General features: G+C 62.7%; 2 protein-coding genes across 5 annotated transcripts; both read left to right on the top strand.

The window, feature by feature from the left end:
• The first annotated feature begins 45 nt into the window (after nucleotides 1-45).
• Nucleotides 46-16052, top strand: SDF4 (stromal cell derived factor 4). Of its 2 annotated transcripts, XM_063787612.1 has the most exons (7): nucleotides 46-219; nucleotides 3156-3634; nucleotides 8345-8481; nucleotides 8956-9069; nucleotides 13955-14113; nucleotides 14249-14424; nucleotides 15246-16052. In XM_063787612.1, exons 2-7 carry the CDS (start codon nucleotides 3309-3311, stop codon nucleotides 15420-15422), a joined length of 1089 nt encoding a protein of 362 aa, XP_063643682.1. In that variant the 5' UTR covers nucleotides 46-219; nucleotides 3156-3308; the 3' UTR covers nucleotides 15423-16052. The 2 variants fall into 2 exon arrangements, with proteins under 2 accessions (XP_063643682.1, XP_016807444.1); XM_016951955.4 differs by having other exon boundaries at nucleotides 80-219; nucleotides 13955-14424.
• Nucleotides 16053-18748: 2696 nt separating this feature from the next.
• Nucleotides 18749-21656, top strand: TNFRSF4 (TNF receptor superfamily member 4). Of its 3 annotated transcripts, XM_016951953.4 has the most exons (7): nucleotides 18749-18978; nucleotides 19176-19298; nucleotides 19868-19969; nucleotides 20258-20324; nucleotides 20858-21054; nucleotides 21164-21292; nucleotides 21371-21656. In XM_016951953.4, exons 1-7 carry the CDS (start codon nucleotides 18828-18830, stop codon nucleotides 21439-21441), a joined length of 840 nt encoding a protein of 279 aa, XP_016807442.2. In that variant the 5' UTR covers nucleotides 18749-18827; the 3' UTR covers nucleotides 21442-21656. The 3 variants fall into 3 exon arrangements, with proteins under 3 accessions (XP_016807442.2, XP_016807438.2, XP_054517610.1); XM_016951949.4 differs by having other exon boundaries at nucleotides 21164-21656; XM_054661635.2 differs by lacking the exons at nucleotides 18749-18978; nucleotides 19176-19298 and having other exon boundaries at nucleotides 19496-19969.
• Nucleotides 21657-24835: the final 3179 nt, after the last annotated feature.

Consider the following 24835-nt stretch of genomic DNA (forward strand, 5'->3'; position numbering starts at 1 on the left):
GGCCTCGGGCAACCTTGTCATTGGTCAACCTCGGAGCGGCCCCGCGACCGCTTCCGCCCGGAGGAGAGATGGTGGCGCCGGCGTCCCCTCCGTGAGGTCGCGCCCGTTCGCACCGCCCCCGCCCGCAAGAAAGATGGCAGTGGCCTGATCCGGGCCCGTTGGCGGCGTCACTGACGCTTCGCTCCGGTCCTCGGATCCCGAGCGCGGGGAGGCAGACCGGTGAGTGAGGGGCCCGGGACGGCCGCTGCAGGCCGCGGGGCCAAGTGTACGCCGGCCGGACGGCGAGGGCGGGTCTGGAGGCCGCCGCCGCCTCCCGCCTTGGGCTGGGGCATCGTCCGTCCGCTCGGCCTTGAGCCCTGGCGAGACTCCGCCGCCACCGGGGCTCCCGGGGGCAGGGACGGGCCGACGACGCTGGCCTCCCCGGCCGCCGGCACGTCTGGTCTCCTACTGGCCAAAACCTACGAATGCCACCGCGAAACGGAGGCCCAAGGGGTCTGGTTGGACTCGCGTTTATCGGCGAGGCGACCTTGGACAAGCTGCCCCGCTTCTCTGCGCCTGCGCTTCCGCTTCTGAACCGCGTGGACCCTCATCCCCAGTTAGTAGGATTTGGAGATGTGAAGTCGGCTGTGTGGAGCCCTTGATGTCTGGCTCAGAGGCGGTGTTATGAACCCTGTTGAGCTTTTAGAATCTAACCGTGTGTGTTGTTAACTGCCAGAAATAGCCTCGTTCCACCAGAGCTGAAGCCCAGGGATGGCAAAGAAATAGCGTCTCTGCCTAAGCTGTTTCCCACGTCCGTTTTGCAAGGGTGTGTTGATTCCTTGCTGGGAACTGAGCTTCTAGGGATGGCGAAGTCGAAACCCCATTCCGGTGGGACCGGCCCGCTCCGCTGTGCTGCGAACCTCGCACACCGTGATGAATAGATACTCCGAAGCCAGGAGAGGAAGCGCCACTTGATGGACTCCTGATATTTATAGTTACTTTTGGGTTACTTTCTATTCCTCCTTTTTCGAGACAGGGTCTTATCTTTTTGTTTTTGTTTTTTAAAGAGACGCAGTCTCACTGTGTTGCCTAGGCTGGTCTCACGATCCTCCTGCCTCAAGTAAACCGTGTAACTCATCAAGATATGTAGAATCAAGAACTAGCTTTGTTTTCTCTAGGAACAAAGTACAGTCTCTTTGCACACAGCGTGTGTTTTACGACTGTAGTTAGTGGAGTCAGCACCAGGAGGAGGTGTCTTGGTTCTTATCCAGGACTCTCCCCTGGTCAGGCGATCTGGGACGACAGGAATAGAATTATGCCACCACTAGGGAAGGGAAAAGCCCTCAGCCATGTTCAGAAAATCAGGCCGGGTGCATGGCTCACGCCTATAGTCCCAGCACTTTGGGAGGCCGAGGCAGGAGGATCACTTCAGGTCAGGAGTTAGAGACCAGCCTGGCCAACATGGCAAAACCCCATCTCTACTAAAAATACAGATTAGTGGAGAGTGGAGGTGGGTGCCTGTAATCCGAGCTAACTGGGAGGCCGAGGCAGGAGAATCACTTGAACCTGGGAGGTGGAGGTTGCAGTGAGCCGAGACTGCACCACTGCACTCCAGCCTGGGCGACAGAGTGAGACTCTGTCTCGGAAAAAAAAAAAAAAAAAATCAGACATGAGCCCCTCACCCGGGGTTTCCTTCCTTGGGGGAACTCAGGCTTGTACCCCTCTTGGTTTGTGGCAGACTGCACTGACTTCAGGACCACTTTCATGGCGGCCCCACTGGCGTTTCTCGATACCTGGAGGCAGCATTTTTTCGTTTAATATTACCCAGGGTAGCATTCGTTGAGCGCCTACTGTGTGCAGGCAGAGTGGCGGGTGCCAGAACAGTGGAGCTGAATAAGACGGCCACAGAACAGGAGTCTCAGTCCATGTGTGTTCAGGGAACAGCTGTGACATGGCGGGGCCTCCGCGGCACCCGAAAGGACCCGCAGGTGTTTGCCGGAGGGGCAGACTGTGAAAGGAGTAGGCTCGTGGGTGGGAAGGACCCCGAGTTCCCTTTGGGATACATGAGGCATGAGGCCCTGTGAGCCCCTGCTTCCCACCAGGACTGGCCACGCCTCGGACGGCAGGACAGACTTCTGGGCTCCCCGGCCTTGGCGTTCGCTCGTGAGTGTGGGCAAGAGCACATGTGTGTAATATGTGCATGCGTGAGTGTGGATGTGTGTGTGCACATCTGTGTGTGGGGGTTGTGTGTTTGCTGGGACCAGGCCCTGACACCCTCTGCACTTAGGGTTGGCTGTCTTCGCAAAGCCTGGTCAGTCGGGGGGAGAGGGGGAGCCTCCTGTTTCTTAGTGAGAAGCTGAGGCCGGGGAGGCCACATGACTTAGCTAAGGTCATAGATCTCAAGAATGTTCAAGTCAGGGTCTGGAGAGTGACCCTAACCCCATGGGTCAGTGGCATGATGCCAGGAGGGACAGAGCCGGGCCCCACAGGAAAGCTGTGCTGCAGGTGTTGGGCGACGGGGACAGGTTAGCCCCTGGAGGTGCTGACAGCTCGAGAGAGAGATGGAAAGACGGAGAGACAGGGCTGAAAACTCAGTGTCTGTAAAAAAAAGACCGGGCACAGTGGCTCACGCCTGTAATCCCAGCACATTGGGAGACTGAGGCAAGAGGATCGCTTGAAGCCAGGAGTTTGAGACCAGCTTGAGCAATACAGCGAGACCCGTCTCTACAAAGAGTAAAATAAAAGTAAATTAGCTGGGCGTGGGGGTGCACGCCTGGTGTCGCAGCTGCTCCGGTGGCTGAGGCGAGAGCATCACCTGAGCCCAGAGCATCACCTGAGCCCAGGAGTTCATGGTCACGGTGAGCTGTGGTCACCGCTGCACTCCAGCCTGGGTGACAGAGCAAGACCCTGTTTCTAAAAATAAAGAAAAAAACGCCACGTGTGGTCCGGAGAAAACAAATGCCACGTGTGGTCCAGAGAAAACAAATGCCACGTGTGGCCCGGAGAAAATAATGCCACGTGTGGTCTGGAGAAGGCAGTGCCACGTGTGGTCTGGAGAAGGCGATGCCACATGTCTGGATCCTGTGAATCGAGGATATGTTTCATGTTGCAGGATAGACGTGCTTGGGGAAGTCTTTGCTGAGTCTTGCTAATGATGTGTCTGTGTCTCTCTGCAGACTGTGAGCTGCTTGTCCCCATCCTGCGGCCGTCCTGGGGACACAGAGCCCTCCGTGGTGCCCGGGGATTGGATTGGAGCCAGGACCTCACTTCCTCCTCTGCCCCTGCCCCTGCCCCTCCCAGCACCTGGCCCACACCCTGCAGCCCGCCCCATGGTCTGGCCCTGGGTGGCGATGGCGTCCAGGTGGGGTCCCCTCATTGGCCTGGCTCCGTGCTGCCTCTGGCTCCTGGGGGCGGTCCTTCTGATGGACGCGTCTGCACGGCCTGCCAACCACTCGTCCACTCGAGAGAGAGCAGCCAATAGGGAGGAGAATGAGATCCTGCCCCCAGACCACCTGAACGGGGTGAAGCTGGAGATGGACGGGCACCTCAATCGGGGCTTCCACCAGGAGGTCTTCCTAGGCAAGGACCTGGGTGGCTTTGATGAGGACGCGGAGCCGCGGCGGAGCCGGAGGAAGCTGATGGTCATCTTTTCCAAGTAGGTGCCGCCGTGTGCCCAGACTGGGGGCTGTCCGCGTGCGCTCGCCTGTGTGTTCCTATCCTGGCTTTGCGTGGTGGGGGGCGCCGGGCCCTGTGTCGGGACCTGCCGGGCTGGGAAGACGTGCCGGTGATGAGCGCCACTTCCAGCCTGCTGTGTTTGCGCGGAGGCCTGCGCTGGCAGCCCAGAGCCGCTCCTTGAATGCCCTGGGTCCGCCGGGGGCTCAGAGGGCCAGAGTGGGCCTGTGTGGCCGTCCCTAGGACAGCCTGGAGGAGCCCACGCGGCACTGCAGTGGTCAGCGTTCTCCAGGCTGAGGGGCAGACGCCGGCCACGGGCAGCCTCCGCAGGCTGCAGCCCCAGTTGGACGAGGCCTGGCTGAGGAGTGAGGGGCTGCCACGGGTGGCTGGAGAGCTGGTACAGGGTGCTCTGGGCTCCTCCTGACACGCTCTCTACCCTGTGTGTTTGGGGTCCCTGTCACACACGGGCAGCGTGTCATACGCGGGCTGGGGGTGTGTGGGGTTGGCTTGTTTTGCTGGCCTGGTCGGGAGCAGAGCTGTGCTGTCAGTGGCCCATCCTTGGCCGTCACTGCCCCCACCCTGCTGAGTCCCGAGACCCTCTTGCTGCCTCTGTGCCTAGTGCCGAGCTTTCTCCCCCGACCCCATCCCTGAGTCTCGGGAGCCTGGTGTGAGGGGTCCAAGATGGGTCAACCTGACCACTCACCCACAAGGAGCCAGGTCCTGCACGGGCGCCTTACTCCTTACGGCACGGCCGGGGTGCCCTGCGGTGTGGCCCTGGAACCTACTTGCACTCAGCGCTGGCCTCACCCCTGGAGGCAGAGCAGGGTCAGGGCGTGCCCGTGAGTCCCCCAGGCCAGCCAGGGTGCCGGGCAGAGAGCCGAGGTGCAGGTGAGAGAACACCCTGGGCCTCCTGGGACCTGCGAGACCTGGGCACAAGGAGGCAGCCCCCGCCGCAGGGCCTGGCCACGAGCTCACCTTCCTGCAGGGCCTGGCCACGAGCTTGCGTTCCCGCAGGGCCTGGTGCTCCAGGGCCAGTGCAGAGGGGCAGGTGGCAAAGCTGGTGAGCAAGGGGATTGGGCAGGGCTGGGGTCCTGGGGTGCAGGAGCAGGTAGGAAAGGTGTGAGGACTGGTCTGGCTGTGCCAGGCCCCTTGGGCTGAGGGCCAGGCGGGAGGGCCCTGAGGATCCAGGCTTTCGGGCGGAGCACAGGTGAGCTGGTGGGACGGAGGCACGGTGCCAGCTGGAGGACCTGGGCACCAGGTGTGGTGTCCCCTTGCACCTCTCCTTAGATGGTACGGTTCGAGGGTCCTTGCGTGGCCTGAGTTCACTTGGTGGTGAGCTGACCAACCCACGAAGAGGCCGCTGGTGCCCCTGGGGCCTGTCAGGTTCACCACCCCTGAGCTCACGAAGGCCTGGCTCGCGGCATCACGGGGGAAGGGTCCCCGTCCCTGCTCAGCCGGTGCTGGGGGTGGGCTGCACGCCTGGGCGAGGGGAGTTGAGGCTTCTGCTCGGTGCGTCTCCAGCTGGACCGGGGTTTCTTTTTGGTGCCTGTAATGAAACCCCAAGCCGTCTTGTTTGAGGAGGTGGGCATGGGGAGTGGGAAGTAACAGCAGGTCTCCGGGTCTCCCTGACTCCTGCGCCGAGCGGCGACAGCGGCCGCTGTGGGTGTTTAGACTTCCCTTCCCAGCACGCGGGTCCCTTCTCGCCCTTCTCCTGCGTAGGGCCCCGTCCCTCCAGGACCCACGTTCACTCAGCTGTCCTGTCTCCTCTGTCTCCTCTGGGCTGGAACGGTGTCTCAGACTCTCCCGTTTTTGTGAGGACGTAACAGTTCTGAGAAGGGCTGGGTAGGAGGTTTTAGGCTGTCCCTCAGTTTGGGCTTGTGGGATGTGTTTTCTCCTGACCGTACAGGGTTGAGGGTTTCTGGAAAGAGCCCCCAGAGGGGAGGTGCCCTGTCCTAGGGGCTTTTGAGCTTCACTTCCTTCCCGCTTCCCTGCACCATGAGATGCTCCAGGCTTTCCTTCCCGCTTCCTGGCACGGTGGGATGCTCTGGGCTTGCCTCCGTGCCACCTGCCCCAGTGCAATAGCTGCCGCCTTTCCAGGAAGCCCTGTCTCCTGTGGCTGGAGCTGGAAGCCAGGGTCTGGGCACTGGGCGTCTTGCCCTTGTTCTCTCAGGAGCCAGAACTTGATAACATGCGTGTGTGCACCAGCCCAGTCACATCTGTGGTCTGCCAACTCTGTTCACGTGTGTGTGCTGTGTACACGCGGGTACCGGCCTGTGCACTTGCGTGTGTGCGTGCCAGCTCCATGTACGTGCACTGCCCTGCAGCCGTGTCTTCAGGCACCTGAGTTTGGATGAGTGACTCCTTGCCGACATCTTGACTGGAATCCTGCGCCATGTGGTTTCTTTCCACCTTTTTGCTTTTTGCTCTGCCTCGTGTGTGTCTGTGTCTGTGGAGTGTGTAGAGCGTGTGGAGTGTGTGGCCCGTGTCTGTGGCGTGTGGAGCGTGTGGCCCGTGTCTGTGGAGCATGTGGAGTGTGTGGCGTGTGGAGCGTGTGGCCCGTGTCTGTGGAGCATGTGGAGTGTGTGGCGTGTGGAGCGTGTGGCCCGTGTCTGTGGCGTGTGGAGTGTGTGGCCCGTGTCTGTGGCGTGTGGAGCGTGTGGCCCGTGTCTGTGGAGCATGTGGAGTGTGTGGCGTGTGGAGCGTGTGGCCCATGTCTGTGGTGTGTGGAGCGTGTGGCCCGTGTCTGTGGAGCGTGTGGAGCGTGTGGCCTGTGTCTGTGGCGCGTGTGGAGCGTGTCTGTGGCGTGTGGAGTGTGTGGCCTGTGTCTGTGGCGTGTGGAGCGTGTGGCCCGTGTCTGTGGAGCATGTGGAATGTGTGGCGTGTGGAGCGTGTGGCCCGTGTCTGTGGAGTGTGTGGAGCGTGTGGCCCGTGTCTGTGGAGCGTGTGGAGCGTGTGGCCTGTGTCTGTGGCGCGTGTGGAGCGTGACCGGAGCAGTCGAGGATGCAGGTGTCCACGTGAGACCCACCAGGTGCCCCACCTGCCACATGGCCACCCGGGCGGCCCCGTCCCCAGCCGGTGTGTTTTGGGGACTGTGGAGCTGAGGGTGCCTCCCAGGCCCGTCCACCTCTGGGCTGCTGCGGCTGCTGAGGGAGGGGCGCGTGTGAGCGGCAGCCTGGCCTTCTTCCGTGAGAATCTCTGCCCAGTGCTTCTGAGCCGTGCCTGCGGTGTGTGCACCCTCGAAGCTTGCCTGGCCCAGGTCCCAGAGGCCACACCTGCCTGACGAGGGCCTGCTTGCCACCTCATAACGTGGCCGCGGCTGCCCCTGAGCGGAGCGTAGAGGCAAGGGGCCAGGGCACCCTATTCTCGGGGATGCCTCTGGCAAATGCACCAGCCGGGGTCTCAAGACCTCGCACCTCTGGAAGCCCTGCCTCCCAGTGCTGTTGCCCTGGGGGTTAAGTTTCCAACAGGTGAGCTCAGGACACGGGCGGCCGCAGCAGGGGTAGGAGCCTGTGGCTTCCGCAAAGACATAATGGTGAAGCCGAGCTCTGAAGCTGGGATGGGAGTGACCTGTCCTGGGGCCTGTGGCCTCCTGACCTGGCCTGCGCTGGCCCCGTGTCCCCAATCTGTGTCCCTATCTCCCAAGTCTGTGGTCTCTTCCATCCTTGCACACAATATTAAGTCCCCACACGGTCTTCTTCCTAAATCTCACAACTTAAATTTATATGAAGGGTTTTGTTTTGTCTTGTTTTGAGTCAGGGTCTCGCTATGCCGCCCAGGCTGGAGTGCAGTGGTGTGATCACAGTTCACTGCAACCTCCACGTTCCAGGTTCGGGAGGCCTCCCACCTCAGCCTCTTGAGTAGCTGAAACCACAGGTGCACGCCACCGCGCCTGGCGAATTTTCGTAATTGTTTTTGTAGAGGTGGGGTCTCCCTATGTTGCCCAAGCTGGTCTTGAACTTCTGGGCTTAAGTGATCCACCTGTCTTAGCCTCCCAAAGGGCTGGGATTATAGGTGTGGCCACTGTGTCCTGCCTATATGAAGGTTTTTGTGTAGCCATACCTGAAGCATCGAAAATAAAACATGGGCCGGGCCCAGTGGCCACACCTGTAATCCTAGCACGTTGGGAGGCTGAGGTGGGTGGATCATTTGAGGTCGGGAGTTTGAGACTAGCCTGCCCAACATGGTGAAACCGTATTTCTGTTAAAAATACAAAAATTAGCCAGGCGTGGTGGTGCACCCCTGTAATCCCAGCTACTCGGGAGGCTGAGGCAGGAGAATCGCTTGAACCCGGGAGGCGGAGGTTGCAGTGAGCCAAGATTGTGCCATTGCACTCCAGCCTGGGTGACAGAGCGAGACTCCATCTCAAAAAATAAAATAAAACGTGAAGAGTGTGACTTTTGGAAGCTGTGGTTGGAGAGTGGGGTCTGGTGGTGATTCTGTGTGACGGAGGGGGAGGGTCCATGTGTTTCCCCGGGGAGGGGACCGTGGCATCCACCTTCCCCAGTGTCTCTGGCGTGGCCCGGCGCCCCACAAGCCCCACGTCCCGGATGCTTTTCGCGTTGCCCGGTGGAGCCTGTCGTTGTTGGTGGCAGGTTCACGCAGCCATGGAGTCCTGGGCCGGCGGCATCCGTCTGGCTGTTCGGGGTCCTGGGGGCCCTGTCTGACGGCCACCTGCCCGTTTGCTGTCTTGCAGGGTGGATGTGAACACTGACCGGAAAATCAGTGCCAAGGAGATGCAGCGCTGGATCATGGAGAAGACGGCCGAGCACTTCCAGGAGGCCATGGAGGAGAGCAAGACACACTTCCGTGCCGTGGACCCTGATGGGGACGGTACTGTGGCTGGGCCGGGGCGGATGGGGCGGTGGGCGGGGCGGGCAGGGCCATGGGCCTTGCCTGGTGCCTGGAGGGCAGACAGGCCCTGTCTGAGGGACGGGCGGTGGGGAAGCGTCAGCCGGAGACCCCGAGGTGTGGTGGGGTGCGCGGAAGCTGGGTTCATGATGCCAGAATCCTGGTGACAAAGGCGTGTGTGCCAAGCACTGGGCGTGGCCCATGGAGGGCGCCTCTTAGGACTTTGGGGCCTTCATCTGGTGGTGCCTATGCCTCTTGGTGGCCCCGAGGCACAGACGTTGCCGGCTGGCCTCACAGGTGAGGAAACGGGTGTGGGGTGCTGGCCGGGGCCCTGGGGCTCCAGACGCTGGCATCCTGCCGCTTCCAGCCTGGGCAGCAGAGCAAGACCCCATCTCAGTTGAGAAGGAAGTTCAGCTCCGTATCAGATGCCCTGACAGGTGTGATCTGCTCTTCCAGGTCACGTGTCTTGGGACGAGTATAAGGTGAAGTTTTTGGCGAGTAAAGGCCATAGCGAGAAGGAGGTTGCCGACGCCATCAGGCTCAACGAGGAACTCAAAGTGGACGAGGAAAGTGAGTGCTCAGCCAGGCTCCCGCCACCGGTCTCAGGCATCCTGTGTGTGCGTGCGTGTGTTGTGTGTACATGAGTGTGCCGTGTGTGTGTCGTGTATGTGTGCCATGCGTGTGCTCGTGAGTACGTGTGTGCGTGCCGTGTGTACGAGTGCGCTGTGCGTGTGCTCGTGAGTACGTGTATGCGTGTCGTGTGTACGAGTGCACTGTGCATGTGCTTGTACGTGTGTGCGTGCCGTGTGTACGAGTGTGCTGTGCGTGTGCTCGTGAGTACGTGTGCGTGCCGTGTGTACGTGTGCTGTGTGTGCTCGAGTACATGTGTATGCGTGTCGTGTGTACGAATGCACTGTGCATGTGCTCGTACGTGTATGCGTGTCGTGTGTACGAGTGCGCTGTGCGCGTGCTCGTGAGTACGTGTGTGCCTGCCGTGTGTACGAGTGCTGTGTGTGCTCGTGAGTACGTGTGTGCGTGTCGTGTGTACGAGTGTGCTGTGCGTGTGCTCGTGAGTACGTGTGCGTGCCATGTGTACGTGTGCTGTGTGTGCTCGAGTACATGTGTATGCGTGTTGTGTGTACGAGTGCACTGTGCATGTGCTCGTACGTGTATGCATGTCGTGTGTACGAGTGCGCTGTGCGCGTGCTCGTGAGTACGTGTGTGCCTGCCGTGTGTACGTGTGCTGTGTGTGTGCTCGAGTACATGTGTATGCGTGTCGTGTGTACGAGTGCGCTGTGCGTGTGCTCGTGAGTACGTGTGCGCGTGCCGTGTGTACGTGTGCTGTGTGTGTGCTCTTGAGTACGTGTATGCGTGTCGTGTGTACGAGTGCACTGTGCATGTGCTCGTACGTGTGCGTGTCGTGTGTACGAGTGTGCTGTGCGTGTGCTCGTGAGTATATCCAGGTAGCTGTTCATGTAGGCTCGTGAGTACATGCAGGTGAGTGCGCCCTCACACCCGCTGTGTGCACACGTGTTCGTCTTAACAGCATGGCCCAACCTGGTTGGTGGTGGCTGTCAGGAGGGAAGTGGGTGAAGCCGTTGCTGACCTAGGCGCCGCCCAGGAGTCCGGTGGGGAGCGTGTGAGCTGTGTCCGGGCAGCTTTCAGCTCTGCTGGTCACGGCACCTTCACGGCCGTTATTCAGTTAGGTCCTGCAGAGAATCTGAGGCTGTGAGTCTGGGGTGGGGCCTGCCCCGTACTCTGAAGGCCACATGAGGCAGAGTTGCCCGGGGAGAGGGCACGGCCTGTGCCTGAGGGCCTGGCCCTGAGGTCTGGGTCTGCTGGAGACATCTGTGTGGCCGTCAGGTGGTCACCAGAGAGCGGTCAGGTCCCAGGGAGAGGCTCTTCCTTGGGTCTGGGGTGTGGCCGTTGGCCAGCAGGGAAGCCTCAGCCCTGGGTGGGTCCAAGCTGGTGCCTCTGCGTGAAGAGGGTGGGGCCGGGTGGGGCCCGGCACCCGGGCTAAGGCCAGGTGAGGGGAGAGCCGGGCCACCCTGCACGGGGCCAGGTCTGGGAGAGCCGTCCAGGCAGAAGCCCCTGCTGGCCCAGTTGTGAGGCACAGCTGAGCGGGTACCGTGGCGTTGCTGCCACCCTGGGGCTCCGTGTGCCCTTCCCGGTCATGCCCGTGGTCTGGTTTGGGGCTTTGAGGAGAACGTGCGGAGTCGCCTGCTCCGTCGCTGCCCGGCATCCTGGGGTGGGTTCTCTGCTGCCCTGCAGGGCGCCCGTGTCACCCACGGGACTGGTCACGTGATACGGGGCTGCTCCTGGCAGGCTGGGTGTATCTTAACACCTTTATTTTTTGTGCCTGCTCAACTTATCAGTAACACACATTTCCTCACCAGAGTCTCAAGGCAAACCACCTCTTCTTTCTTTTTTCATGAGACGGTCTCACTCTGCTACCCAGCCTGCAGTGCAGTGGTGCAGTCTCGGCTCCCTGCAGCTGTACCTTCCAGGGCTCAGGCGATCCTCCTACCTCAGCCTCCCAGGTAGCTGGGACCACAGGCACCATAACCGCGCCTGGCTAATTTTTGTATTTTTTGTACGGATAGATTCTGCTGTGTTGGCCGGGTTGGTCTCAAACTCTTGGACTTAAGTCATCCGCCTACTGCAGCCTCCCAAAGTGCTGGGATTATAGGCGTGAGCCACTGCGCCTAGTCTTAGCCTCTTTCTTTTTTTAATTTTTAATTTTTAATTGTTTAAGAGTGAGGGCCTCACTGTTGCCCAGGCTGGAGTGCAGTGGTGCGATCTCAGCTCACCTGTAGCCTCCACATCCTGGGCTCAATCTATCCTCCTTGGAGGACAGAAAAATAAAGGTGTAAGATACGTTCCTGCCAGGAACGGCCCATATCATGTGACCAGCCCCCATGGGGGCGGCCTCCTCCTGAGTGACTGGGACCATCAGTGTGTGCCATCATGCCCAGCTGATTCAAAAACATATATTTTGTAGACACAAGGTCTCCCCATGTTGCCTAGGTAGGTCTCAAACTCTTGGGATTTCAGAGGGTTCAAGTGACCCCCCGTCCTGGGGTTGCAGGCGCGAGTGACCCGCCTGCCTTGGCCTCTCCCCATCCTGGGGTTGCAGGCATGAGCCCCTGTGCCTGGCCTTGACCTTCTAGAATGACGCGGAGACTTTTGAGCCTGTTGGCTCTGCCTGCTCTTTTTCCAGTTCACGTACTCTTATCTGGAGTTTGGTCCTGTTCGTTCTAAATCCTGCAAATTGGACATTAAAAAAACCAAAAGTAAGAGGATCTCCCTGTGTTGCCCAGGCTGGTCTCAAACTCCTGGGCTAAAGGGATCTGCCTGCCGCAGCCTCCCAGCGTGCCGGGATTACAGGTACAAGCCCCAGTGCCCGGCCAAATTGGACGTTATTACTTCCTTTCCAAAAGAGTGGTTTACATTTTCCTCACCACACACGGTTTGTGCCTCCACCCCGGGTCCCGCGTTCCCTGCTGTCCTGACTGCGTCTTTAACCTTCGTACCGTTGGTCCGGCCTGTTGGCGATGTGCTGGGGCAGGAGGCCTTGCCCGTGCCCGCCCCCCGACTCTGATTGTGTCTGTTTTTCCTTGGTGCCACTTTATTTGGGTCTTTTCTGCCCAGGACATGGCCCACCTGGACCTAGAGCTCTGTGACATTTCTGTGAAGCCTCCGTCTACCTTTGGGACTCAGCAGAGGTGTGTTTAGAATTCACTCTGCGTTTTGGGAGTCCCCATGCATGCTGAGGTGCCGTTCCCTGCCCACCCGTGTCCGATCCGTCTTGGCCTCCCCGACCTCAGGGTGCCTAGGACCCCCCGACCTCTTCGGGTATTTGGTTTCTGGCTCAGGAAGAGCAGCTGCCGGGTCCTGGAGGAGGGGGCCTGGGAATCGCTGGCAGGCGTCACTCCTGCGACCTCCGACCCCTCCCCGCATGGCTCCTGCGAGGGCCACCGCGTGAGTCCTGGGGCTGCTGTCCTCACGCCTCAGACCTGATTCTGGGGACCGCGGTGAAGGCGTGGCAGGCGGGCATCACTCCCTTCCCCCACCTCCATCGCTGCCTCTCTCTGGGTCTGCGTCCTCTTCTCACAGGGACAGCAGTCGTTGACTCTCCCTGATCCAGGAGGGTCTCTCCAGATCCTTCCCTAACAGCAGAGACCCGGCTCGTGGGGAGGGACTGGGACTCAAGACTTCTTCACCAGCCTGAGGTTGGTGCTGGGGCTTGGCGGCGGCTGTGAGAATCCTGTGCTGGAGAAAGCGTCTCTCGGCCGGCCTGTCTGGGGCGTCTGTGCCTCTCCTGGATGGGTCTCAGTTTGGCCCCGTCCATCCATCCCAGGAGCTGCGGTGGAGCAGACAGGGAGGGGTGCCCCAGGACCCACAGCCCCGCCACTCCTGTCTTCCTTTAAGTGAACCGGTCGTGTAGATGGAGGTTGTTCAGAAAGGGATGAGATGGGACGGCCGCTGGGCCTCATCCTCCCGCAGTGACCGCGAAGCAGAGGCCGCTGCGCTTGTGGCAGGGGCTTAGGCCAGGGCAGAGTCGGGCCTCACGTGCAGGGGGCTGAGTGTGGGCCTCAACACTGGACTTGGCCACTGACTGCAGTGAGCCCCAAGATGGGGCAGGCGGTGGTGTTTCTGTCCTGGAGACCCAGGGTGGCTTGGGTCCTTGGGATGTGTGGGGACCTCGGGGTGAGGGCCCGTTGGGGCCGGGTGGGCACGGCGGGAGAGCGGGGGCCACACACCCAGAGGCAGTGCCGTGTCCCGGCCGGGAGGGTTCCTGGGAAGCTCTGCTCAGCCCCAGTCTCAAGTCATTTCTAGAAACTGTGTTTTCCTCCCTGTGACGTCACACGTGAAGGAAACGGAAAAGGGCAGTGAGTCCTTCGCCCCGCGGCGCCGTGCGCACGTCAGCCTTCAGGGTGATTCCGCTCCTCCAGAGGGGCAGGCGCGGGTGTGGGGGGTGGGGCCCGGGCCCATCCTGAGGGGTCCCAGGCATGAGGGGCTCTGAGCTGTGTCCTGGGGGGGTCTGGGCCGTGGGGAGGTTCTGGATCATGTCTTGAGGGGTCTGGGCTGTGGGGGGTCCAGGCCATGTCCTGGGGGTCTGGGCTGTGTCTGTGGGGAGTCAGGGCCATCCATGTATTGGGGGTCTGGGGCGGGGGGGGTCAGGCTGTCTTGGGGAGTCCGGGCTGTGTGGAGGGGTCCAAGCTATGCCTTTGGGGATCAGGCCTGTGGGAGGCTCTGGGTTATGTCTTGGCGGGGGTCCAGGCCGTGTCTTGGGGGCTGGGCCACGTTCTGGGGACGTGTGAATCCTGGAGGGTGGGGCCCCGGTCTCGCGGGAGGCTGTGTCCCTCGAGTTCAGGCAGCACCTCTCGGAACTTTCTCGATCTGCGTGCTGGCGTCTGTCGGCCTCGATACCCACAGGCTGCGCCCCTCTCAGCACAGGAAGTCCTGGAGAACCTGAAGGACCGCTGGTACCAGGCGGACAGCCCCCCTGCGGACCTGCTGCTGACGGAGGAGGAGTTCCTGTCATTCCTCCACCCCGAGCACAGCCGGGGAATGCTCAGGTTCATGGTGAAGGAGATCGTCCGGGACCTGGGTGAGGCTGGGTCCAGCCTGGCCAGCACGCCAGGGCCCGGGACCGACTGGCAGGGGCCGGGCATCGTCGGGAGGTCGGGGCAGGTCCTGCGGGAGCCCCAGCCTGGGTGTGGGCTGACCCATTCCCGTCTCGCAGACCAGGACGGTGACAAGCAGCTCTCTCTGCCCGAGTTCATCTCCCTGCCTGTGGGCACCGTGGAGAACCAGCAGGGCCAGGACATTGACGACAACTGGGTGAAAGACAGAAAAAAGGAGTTTGAGGAGCTCATTGACTCCAACCACGACGGCATCGTGACCGCCGAGGAGCTGGAGGTGAGCCCTGGCGCGGCCGCGTCCCGGAGCCGGCCCTGCGAGGCGCTGTGGCGGGAGGGGCTGGTGGATCTGGGCCTGAGGCAGGAAGCTGTGCTGGTGTCCGGCCTGCGGCTCCGTCTGGGCTGGTCACCGGGGCGTTTGCTCAGCGGCGTCCACCAGGCTGCATGGCTGTTGTTGGCGTTTAGGTTCAGACGGATCAGAGACAGGCGAGCCTGGCCGGGCTCCATCCTTAGCCCCTTGCGGAGGCGTCAGGGTTCTCACAGCCCCTTTTTAACGGGACCGCAAGGGGAAGCTCATGCTGGGCCCAGCATGGAGGCAGGTCCAAGGCCCAGCAGGTGCAGGTGGGCGGGGCGGCCTGTGCCACATGGCTGGAATTTACCACCTTCCTCTGAAGCGTTTTCACTGGTATCATGTGTAGGCTTGTTTTTCTCCCACTGCTGAGTGAGTCATCTTGTTTTTATGTAGAATCCTGTGATTCCTGGCGACAGCCAGTGGGCCCGGCCCAGGTTAGGGATCCTTCAGAACTGGGGTCCAGGCCTGTGTAGCCCCTGTGCCCCGTTACCCCTGCCGGCCCCGGGCAGGCCTTCTGGGGCCCCCGGCTTCTCCCTGCTCTGTGTTTTCATTTGTGCCGCCTCCCTTCGGGAACCTTCCAGAACGTGCCCACACTCCCGCTGCAGCCAATAGGCACCTTAAATAGCCACTTCGTGCGGCTGGCCGCGGAGCTCGGGCCGGGCTCCTCCTCCCCTGAGCGGAGCCTGGAGGGCCTCCCGGGCGGGCCGGCGCTGGGAGGGGGAAAGGCGACGCTGACCTGTGCCCCGCAGAGCTACATGGACCCCATGAACGAGTACAACGCGCTGAACGAGGCCAAGCAGATGATCGCCGTCGCCGACGAGAACCAGAACCACCACCTGGAGCCCGAGGAGGTGCTCAAGTACAGCGAGTTCTTCACGGGCAGCAAGCTGGTGGACTACGCGCGCAGCGTGCACGAGGAGTTCTGAGCGCCCGGCCGCGCCCCGCGCCGCCCCCCACGCACCACCGGCGCGGCCCCGCGGGTGACTCCGGGCTCCGTGGCTGTCCCTCCGTGGCTGTCCCGGGCCCCACCTCCTCCCTGCCGCCCGCCACCGGCCGACCGCCCGCGGCTGCCCCGGCTGATGAGCGGCGCGTCCCCTCTGCAGCGCGCACCCCGGCGGGGCTTCGGCTGTGACGCGGCCGGGGCGCGGGGCGGGGCGCGGGGCTGGGCTGTGGCCCCGCGGCGCCGCCTCCTCCCTGGTCCCTCGAAATCGTTGCATCTCACTTCTGAGAACGAAATCTCGCTTCACTCACTCTGCCGAAGGCGCTGACGGCATCGCGGCCGGAACCTCTGGGCCCGGCCCCTCCCAGGGCCGCCGCTCCGTGGGAAATAACAGCTCCTCCATTTCCTTGAAAACTGAACGATTATTAAAAATAGATTAAACTTCGCTGGAAATGAGTAGCCAGGAAGTTCAGGGGAGGGTGCCGGGTCCTTCCCGGGCCTGGCGTGTCGGAGCCACCCAGGTCCCGCAGCTGCCGCTGAGAAAATGCAAATATTTGTTGTGACAAGAATCACATTAATTTACTTTAAATATAGTTGCCTTTTTTGGTCAGCTTCATTCTTTGGGTGTGAAACAAAACACAACAGCAGCGTGCTAGGTTTGTGGTTACAGTTTCCACTGGAGCGCTGGAGGCTGGTGCTGGGTCACGTGGAGGGTTGGAGGTCATGGCTGGTTCGAGGTGATTCTCCTGGCAGGTGGCAATGGGCAGGGGCTCTGGGAGGACGGAGGGCAGCGCTGCGTTTGTGAGTAGGGGTCAGGGGGCAGCAGACGTGCCCACTGAGTTTGGGGTTTGGACATTTAAGGCAGGAGACAGAGCCGCCTGGGGGTTTTGGGTGGAGGATGGCAAGGTCTTTGGGTGCAGTGGGGCAGGCCTAGCCCCAGACGGGGCAGAGAATGGGGTGTGTTAGGACGGCTGGTGGGGGTCCTGCTCTGTGGCGTGTGGGGGCCCAGGCTGTGTCCTGGCTCTCCCAGTGGGAGCTCAGGGAAGCCGGGAGTGTGTCCTCTTCAGTCTGCCCTGCGGTGCCCATGTGACTGGCCTCTGCCCTGAGCCCACCTGCCCAGGGGCCCCTGTGGGGCCGAGTGGGCGGGTTGGCACCTGGGCTGGTTCCCAGGCAAACGAGATTCACAGAGCCACGGCCAGTGCAAGTGGTGGGAGGATGGTCCCACGCCCTGCTCTAAGGGGCTGTAATTCCCTGGAGCCAACCTTCGGTGGCCTGGACTCTGTCTTTCCCCATCCGTGGCCCCAGGCCACAGCCAGGGACCATCACAGCTGCAGCAGCATTCGACGCCCTGTGCTGAGGGCCGTGCACCCAGAGGTGGGAGGTGTGAGCTGAGGCCATGCTGTGCTGGACATGAAGGCGGGGGGACAGCTGGGTATGTGGTGGCACCTGGCCCTTCAGAGGCCCCGGCCAGCTCCAGTCTGGTACTGGAGGAGCAGTGGCCACTCATGGGCTGCCCTGTGCCGCCCGCGACACCACTGTGTGGAGCGGGGAGCCCAGCTCCTGGGGATGTGGTTCGAGCTGCAGGCTGCCTTACAGACCTTGGGGGTCCTGAGCTCTGGGTCAGTGTCCAGCCTCCTGTGGCCACGCCACACCCGGTTCCATGGACACAGCGGGGCTTTCTTGGACCTGTGACCTTAAGCCCAGGACAAGGAGACCTGAGCTTCCTGGGCAGCTTCAAGCAGGAGGGGCCGTGCCCCATCCTGGGGCCATTGCAGTTGCCAGCAATGTGCTGGGGGTGCCCTCTCCATGGTGCACGGGCCCCACTCACTGCACCTGTGGGCAGATGTGGCCACTTAGGCCCCAGGAGAGCAGTGTTGCCCACCAAGACCCCCAGTTCACCTGAACCTCCAAGGAACCAATTGCAAATGTAAGCTTTTTCTCACTGTCAGTGGGAAACCCTTGTGAACGCTGGGTGGAACCTTCCACAAAATGCCAGAACTTTCCTCCTCTGCCCACCTGGGTTGGGGTGTGCACGTGCAGGTACACACACTGTCTGGGATGCTCTGAGCCCTTCCAGGGTCCTCTCTACTTGTGGGGGTGTGGGGAGGGTGACCAACTTAGGGACCCTCAGTCCGAGGGCGGGTGGCCTCTCCCTCCACTCCCTCCCCCTCCAGGGCCAGCGGGCTCCACAGCTGGGAATTTCCCCACAGGTGGGCCGAGGACAGGCAGCTGTTTCCTGTGCTCCTGGGAGGAGGGGATTTCCAGCCCCTTCCCTGCTGCTCTGTTCCTAGAGGCCCCTCTCCACTTGCAACTTCAAAAATGAACTTTTGGATAATCACAGGCTGGTCACAGTTATTTGAAAGGTGCAGAAAGGGCCCAGGGAGCCCCCAGCCCCGCACCTGCTCCCCAGCTCTCCGGGCAGTTCGCATCCTCTGGGCAACCGTGGAACCTGAGAGCTGTTTGCATAGAAGGTGGAAACCTGCCTGCGTGCCCGTGTGCGCCAGGCCATCCAGGACCCACCCTCACCACCTCCTCAGAGGCCTGTCTCCAAACACTGCCACATGGGGGTTAGGGCTTCCACGCAGGAATTTAAGGGGCACAGTTCAGCCATAGACACCTGCCGTGCTCAGGCACACTCAGCGTGGGCCGTGGTCACGGGTGTCTTTTTTTTTTTTTTTGAGATGGAGTCTCGCTTTGTCGCCCAGGCTGGAGTGCAGTGGCACGATCTCTGCTTTGCAACCTCTGTCTCCTGGGTTCGAGTGATTCTGCTACCTCAGCCTCCCGACTAGCTGGGATTACCGGCGCCCGCCACCACGCCCGAATAATTTTTGTAGTTTTAGTAGAGACGGGATTTCGCCATGTTGGCCAGACTGGTCTTGAACTCCTGACCTCAGGTGATCCACCCGCCTTGGCCTCCCAAAGTGCTGGGATTACAGGCGGGAGCCACCGTGCCTGGCCATGGGTGTCTGTCTTACCATGGCTGTGGTCACTGCTGCTCAGAGCTAGTCTTGGGCATACAAGGGGGACCATGCTCCAGCAGTGCCACAGCCCTGAAGGTCCAGACTGAAGAGTTGCCTCTCCTGACTCAGTGCTGCCTCAGTTTACCCACGTGCTCCATGGACCTTTTTGCTGAGGGTCGAGCCGCAGGCCAGGCCCTACTGTGCCCTGGGGTCTGAACACGGTGGTCTTGGGCAGAAGAGGTCAGAAGGCAGAATAAGCCAATGCTGGGGGTGCCCAGACCCCGCCTTTGTGCCCAGCCCACAGCCAGGGTCCCCAGCCTGCCACCTTCCTCCTCCCGCCTCCTCTGCCCTCCTCCCCTCTCCCCTCCCCTCCTCCACAGTCCTTATAGCCACACCCCGCAAGGAAAACCCAGACTCTGGAGACAGCAGAAATGAGGATGTGCGTGGGGGCTCGGCGGCTGGGCCGCGGGCCGTGTGCGGCTCTGCTCCTCCTGGGCCTGGGGCTGAGCACCGCGACGGGGCTCCACTGTGTCGGGGACACCTACCCCAGCAACGACCGGTGCTGCCACGAGTGCAGGCCAGGTGAGGCCTCAGGAGGGGTCGCCACGCACGGGCACTCCAGGGACTGGGGGCTGGGGCAGGGATGGGCCAGCCAGGAGGCTGGTCCTGGGGAGAGGGCGGGCGAGGGGCCGGCCAAGCCTGGCAGAGGAGCCGCCTGGGGGGGTCCACGGGCGCAAGCCTGGGGCCTGACCGCTGCCTGACGCCGGCCTCTGCTGCAGGCAACGGGATGGTGAGCCGCTGCAGCCGCTCCCAGAACACGGTGTGCCGTCCGTGCGGGCCGGGCTTCTACAACGACGTGGTCAGCTCCAAGCCGTGCAAGCCCTGCACGTGGTGTAACCTCAGTGAGCTCCCACCTGGCCCCACAGCCCCACCTAGCACAGGGGGCGGCAGCCTGGCACCCACATTCCCACGCAGCAGCATGGGGCTCCCACAGCCGCAGAAACGAACCTCAAACCACAGCGGGGTCTGCTCCGCCACAGGGGTCCTTCGAGGAGCTGAGGCGTCTCCCAGGGGCACCCCCTCTCCTTCCAGGGGCCCAGACTCGGCCCAGGCCACGTGGAGTCGGGGAGACCACGCTGGCCATGTGGCCTGGCCTTGCTGGCCTGAGCAGTGAGGCTGGGGGGTTGGGCCATGGAGACCCTGCCGCAGGCGGGGCTGGCGGCTGGAGGCGGTGGAGGGGTAGGGAAGGGTGGCTGGGGCTGCCACAGAACCAGCCCCAGGTTGTGGCCAGGAAGGGAGGGCCCAGGAGCCTCGGGGGCTGCAGGGGCTCCAAGTCTCAGGGGAGGCCGCAGACCCCTGCCCACGGCCCTCTGTGTGGTGGGGAGGCCAACCTGTCCTCCAGTGCCCACGCTTCCTGAGGACCCTGTCCACAGCCCCCACCTGACCACCCCCCCATCCGGCCCCTGCTCAGGAAGTGGGAGTGAGCGGAAGCAGCCGTGCACGGCCACACAGGACACGGTCTGCCGCTGCCGGGCGGGCACCCAGCCCCTGGACAGCTACAAGCCTGGAGTTGGTGAGCTCGGTGGCTGCGGCCGGCGGTTGGGGGTGTGCATAGCGGCTGTCTGTGACGCAGATGGGCCGTGGGCCGCAGGGACCTGGCCACACCGGTGCCTCCTCTGGCATCCTCAAGACCGAGCTCCCGGGTCAGGGCCCAGGGGTGGGATGTGGGCAGGGAGGGCTTCCAGAGGCCAAACCCACCACCCGGCCGTGGGGGGGCAACTGCCTGCCCCACAGGCTCTGCCCCATGTCCCCAGCACCCGGGGTCTGTGGGCAGCCCCTGACCACCCTATCTTTGTTGCAGACTGTGCCCCCTGCCCTCCAGGGCACTTCTCCCCAGGCGACAACCAGGCCTGCAAGCCCTGGACCAAGTGAGGGGCCTGGCCAGGGGCTGGGAGGGGCTTGGGGGGGCAGAGGGGCCAGGGGCTGGGAGGGGCTGGGGGGGTTGGGGGTGGTTAGGAGGGCAGAGGAGCTGGGGAGCTGGGAGGGGCTGGGGGGGCAGGTGGGGTGGGGGCAGTTTTGGGGGAAGGGGAGGTGCTGGTGGCCCTGGGGGCCTGGCTGTGTGGCTGGACCTGGTTGGGGAGCAGGAAGCTGCTGCCTGGGGACAGCCTTTCCCTGTAGGTGGAGCTGGGTGTGTGGGACCCTCACCCTCCGCAGCTGGGAGGCCCTGGGGGCACAGGACAGGGAGGTGCTGGTGGGGTGTGTAGATGTGGGAGAAGGGTGTGTGGCCTTGGAGGCCCCTGTGGGGGGCACGTGGGGCTGGGCAGCGTCCTTGGCTGCCACTGGCCTGGTGTCTGTGGTAGATGCTGCCTGTGGCTGGCCAGCGCGGACCCTGTTATCCCCACCGCATCTCCCGGGTCCCAGGGGATTTCTGGCCTGAGCAACACCCCCTGTTCCCCCACAGCTGCACCTTGGCTGGGAAGCACACCCTGCAGCCGGCCAGCAATAGCTCGGACGCAATCTGTGAGGACAGGGACCCCCCAGCCACGCAGCCCCAGGAGACCCAGGGCCCCCCGGCCAGGCCCATCACTGTCCAGCCCACTGAAGCCTGGCCCAGAGCCTCACAGGGACCCTCCACCCGGCCCGTGGAGGTCCCCGGGGGTAAGGGCGCCTGGCCCAGCCCAGCGGGGCCCCCAACCTGAATAGGAGGAGGGGAGGGCGGCATGGGGGCCCCTCCTGTGGACCCCACCCAGCAGACCCCTTCCTGCAGGCCGTGCGGTTGCCGCCATCCTGGGCCTGGGCCTGGTGCTGGGGCTCCTGGGCCCCCTGGCCATCCTGCTGGCCCTGTACCTGCTCCGGAGGGACCAGAGGCTGCCCGCCGATGCCCACAAGCCCCCTGGTGAGTGCCTCGTGGCCCTGCCGCACTGCTCCTGGCGGGTGAGGTCCACCCACCAATCTCTCCTTTTTTCCTCCCCAGGGGGAGGCAGTTTCCGGACCCCCATCCAAGAGGAGCAGGCTGACGCCCACTCCACCCTGGCCAAGATCTGACCTGGGCCCACCAAGGTGGACGCTGGGCCCCGCCAGGCTGGAGCCCGGAGGGTCTGCTGGGCGAGCAGGGCAGGTGCAGGCTGCCTGCCCCGCCACGCTCCTGGGCTAACTCTGCACCGTTCTAGGTGCCGATGGCTGCCTCCGGCTCTCTGCTTACGTATGCCATGCATACCTCCTGCCCTGCGGGACCACAATAAAAACCTTGGCAGACGGGAGTCTCCAACCGGCACTGTGGGCTGCACACCTGTGGCATGGAGGCTTGGGCCGTGCCCGCCTCTGACTGGAGAGGGGTCTTGGGAGGCTTGGGCCGTGCCCACCTCTGGCTGGAGAGGGGTCTTGGGAGACTTGGGCTGTGCCAACCTGTGGCTGGAGAGGGGTCTTGGGAGACTTGGGCTGTGCCAACCTGTGGCTGGAGAGGGGTCTTGGGAGACTTGGGCTGTGCCAACCTGTGGCTGGAGAGGGGTCTTGGGAGACTTGGGCTATGCCAACCTGTGGCTGGAGAGGGGTCTTGGGCCAGGGTGGAGGTGGGGGTAGCGGGGTCAAGTGGGACCCTGGAGGTTGGTCCCTGGGTGCGAGTTCCAGATTGAGTGGGGAGCGGGGGGAGTGACTGGGAAAGCTCAGGCCCAAGGCCGCCTGGGGTGGAGGTTCCAGGCCAGGCGCTGACAAGGGCGGCCGGCCCCTGAGCCCCGGGTTGCCCAAGGAGCTTGGGAGTGGCTGACCCCTGGGGCTCTGTGTCCTTGGAGGAGGAGTGTAGAGACCTGCCCCACTTCCCCTCCACACCTACGCCCACCCCCTGCTGCACCTGGGAGGGGGTCCCAGGGCCCCTGAGCACCCCGAGGAGTCCCTGCAAGGGCCCACACGGCCCCTATGTCCCTGCCATAGGTGTCTAGGGGGACAGTCACCTTGGAAACCACAGTTTCTGCTTGAGCCAACTTTCTGTCCACCCTGGGCCCCGGCCGTCCCACTCCTGCGCACTTAAGAGTCCTGGGATCTGAATGAGAATGACCACAGCGACTTCATGTCACGTGGCCCCACGTGAGAAACCCAGGCGTCCGCCAGCAGCGTGGATGCGCGAGTGCTGGCGTGTTCAGATGAGCTCCCAGCTCCCCGGCCCGCACCACGGGTGTCCACAGACGCTCCCAAGGCCCTGGGGCCGTCCCCGGCCGTGCGGGAATCTTCTCAAGCTGGTGTCTGGGAGTGGGGTATCCTTCGAGCAGCACAGAGCCTCCTCCCCTGAGCGCCAGTCACGCCCGAGGCCACAGCTCGGGAACAAGGCGGGAGCAGCCCTGCAGGCTGCCCCGGGCGTCCAAGCGACATCTGTGTCCCTCGGGAGGCGGAGGTGCCTGTTCGCCTCCATTGTGCTTAACAGGTGTCAGGGGCTGAAGTGAAACACTCCCGAGGGCTAAGACGTCTCACTGCACTTGTTTTTTCTTTCTTTTTTTTTTGCTGGAGTCTTGCTCTGTCACCCAGGCTGGAGTACAGTGGCGTGATCTCAGCTCACCAACCTCTGCCTCCCGGGTTCATGCCATTCTCCTGCCTCAGCCTCCCAAGTAGCTGGGACTACAGGCGCCCAGCACCACACCCGGCTAATTTTTGTATTTTATTAGAGACAGGGTTTCACCACGTTGGCTAAGCTGGTCTTGAACTCCTGACCTCAAGTGATCCACCTGCCTCGGCGCCCTGGAGTACTGGGATTCCAGGTGTGAGCCACCACGCCTGGCCCTCACTGCACTCATGAGCAAGAAACACACAGCCGAGGCCGGTCACGGTGGCTCACGCCTAGAATCCTAGCACTTTGGGAGGCTGAGGCGAGACGATCGTCTGAGCTCAGGAGTTTGAGACCCGCCTGGGTAACATGGCAAGACCCTTTTTCTATGAAAAATAGAAAAAATCAGCCGGGTGTTGTGGTGCATGCCTGTGGTCCCAGCTACTTGGGAGGCCGAGGTGGGAGGATCACTTGAGCCCAAGAGATGGAGGCTGCAGTGAGACGTGACTGGAAAAAAAAAAAAGAAATTTAAAAAAATTACTTAAGAAGAAACACATGAAGCCTCATGGAAAGTTTTGCTGAGGGCCTGGCACAGCCTGGACACTCCAGCCACCGTGGCTGGTATGGCCCAGCCCCGCAGCTGCACCCGCTGCCCCACACAGTGTCCCTGGGCCAGCCTTCCCTCTCCCTGCGTCCTCCAACAGCGCACGCTGCCCACGGCTGTCCAGGCCTCCTGTGCCTGGCGGATGGCTCCCCCCTGCCGGTGTCGTGGAAGTGGGGAATCGGCCCCGGGGGTGCACAGTGGGAGCGCCACGTGCCACTCACAGCAGCCCAAGGTGCGGGGACCACAGGTGGCTGTAAGGAAGACGCCCATCTCTGGCCTCGGGCTGCCCTGGACCCCTCCTGCCTCTGCAGCTGGTTTTCTCCCCTGGGTCTCTCTCTCCTCAAACCTCTATCTTCCACCCACTCTCTGCCAACCACAAGCCTCCCCCCGCAGCATAGGGAAGTCAGAGGCCGTCCTGTCCCCCATCCAGCACCTTCACTGAGTTCCCCGGGTTCCTGCACACGGTTCAGCCTGCAGGCCCTGCACAGGGTTGGGGCCGCGCCTCTGAGAGCCCCCTGCCCCCTGCCCCGTGGGGCAGGCGAGGCCAGACCTCCAGGCAGGATGGCGGGTGGGTGGGGGAAGGGGTCAGGTGGCCGGGACTGGAGCGGCCAGATCCCGTGGGGCCCGCAGGTCGACGGCTGTGGGAAAGGGGCCTCCTCCCCAAACCTGGCGCCCACACCCATCGCTTCCTGTCTCCTCCCCTCTGGGCACAGCGCCCCCCAGGCCCTGTGGGACTTATTCCCCAGCAGGACCCCTTGCCGCACCCCCAGATGGACACGGGGCCACCTCCTCTTGGTCTCCATGCTCACCCTCCCCGCCCCCTCGCCTGACGCCATCTCTGCTGGCAACTCCTGTGCCATCTGTGCCCCAGGCCCTGCCTGAACTCTGGCTCAGTGCCCATCTGCACCCTCCCCCTGGGGCCTCACAGCTGCCCTTCTGGACGTACGCAAGGGCTGTCCCTCGCCCGGCCCGTGGGCTGCTCTGCTGTGTGAATGCCCCGTCATTTGTGTCACCGGTGAGCTGCTCACAAAATACCGGAAAATAAGATGAACAAGTCACCTCCAGCCTTGCAGCCCAAGGATAGGAGTCACGGGGAGCCGGGGAGGGGCCTTCTGCGGCGAGAGGGATGGGAGGATGGACGTCACACCCCTGCAGCCCCTCCGGGGACCACCCTGTGTGGCAAGCTGCTCTCGGGCTGTTCAAAGTGTCAGCTGCGCCACGGGGCAGGGGGGAGGGGCTCCTCTGCCCGCTGGCCGCCTCCCACTTGGCCCCATAAACTGCTGGCTCCTCTAACTCTGTCCCTG

The sequence above is a fragment of the Pan troglodytes genome, chromosome 1 (genome assembly GCF_028858775.2).
Source record: "Pan troglodytes isolate AG18354 chromosome 1, NHGRI_mPanTro3-v2.0_pri, whole genome shotgun sequence".
NCBI lineage: Eukaryota > Metazoa > Chordata > Mammalia > Primates > Hominidae > Pan > Pan troglodytes.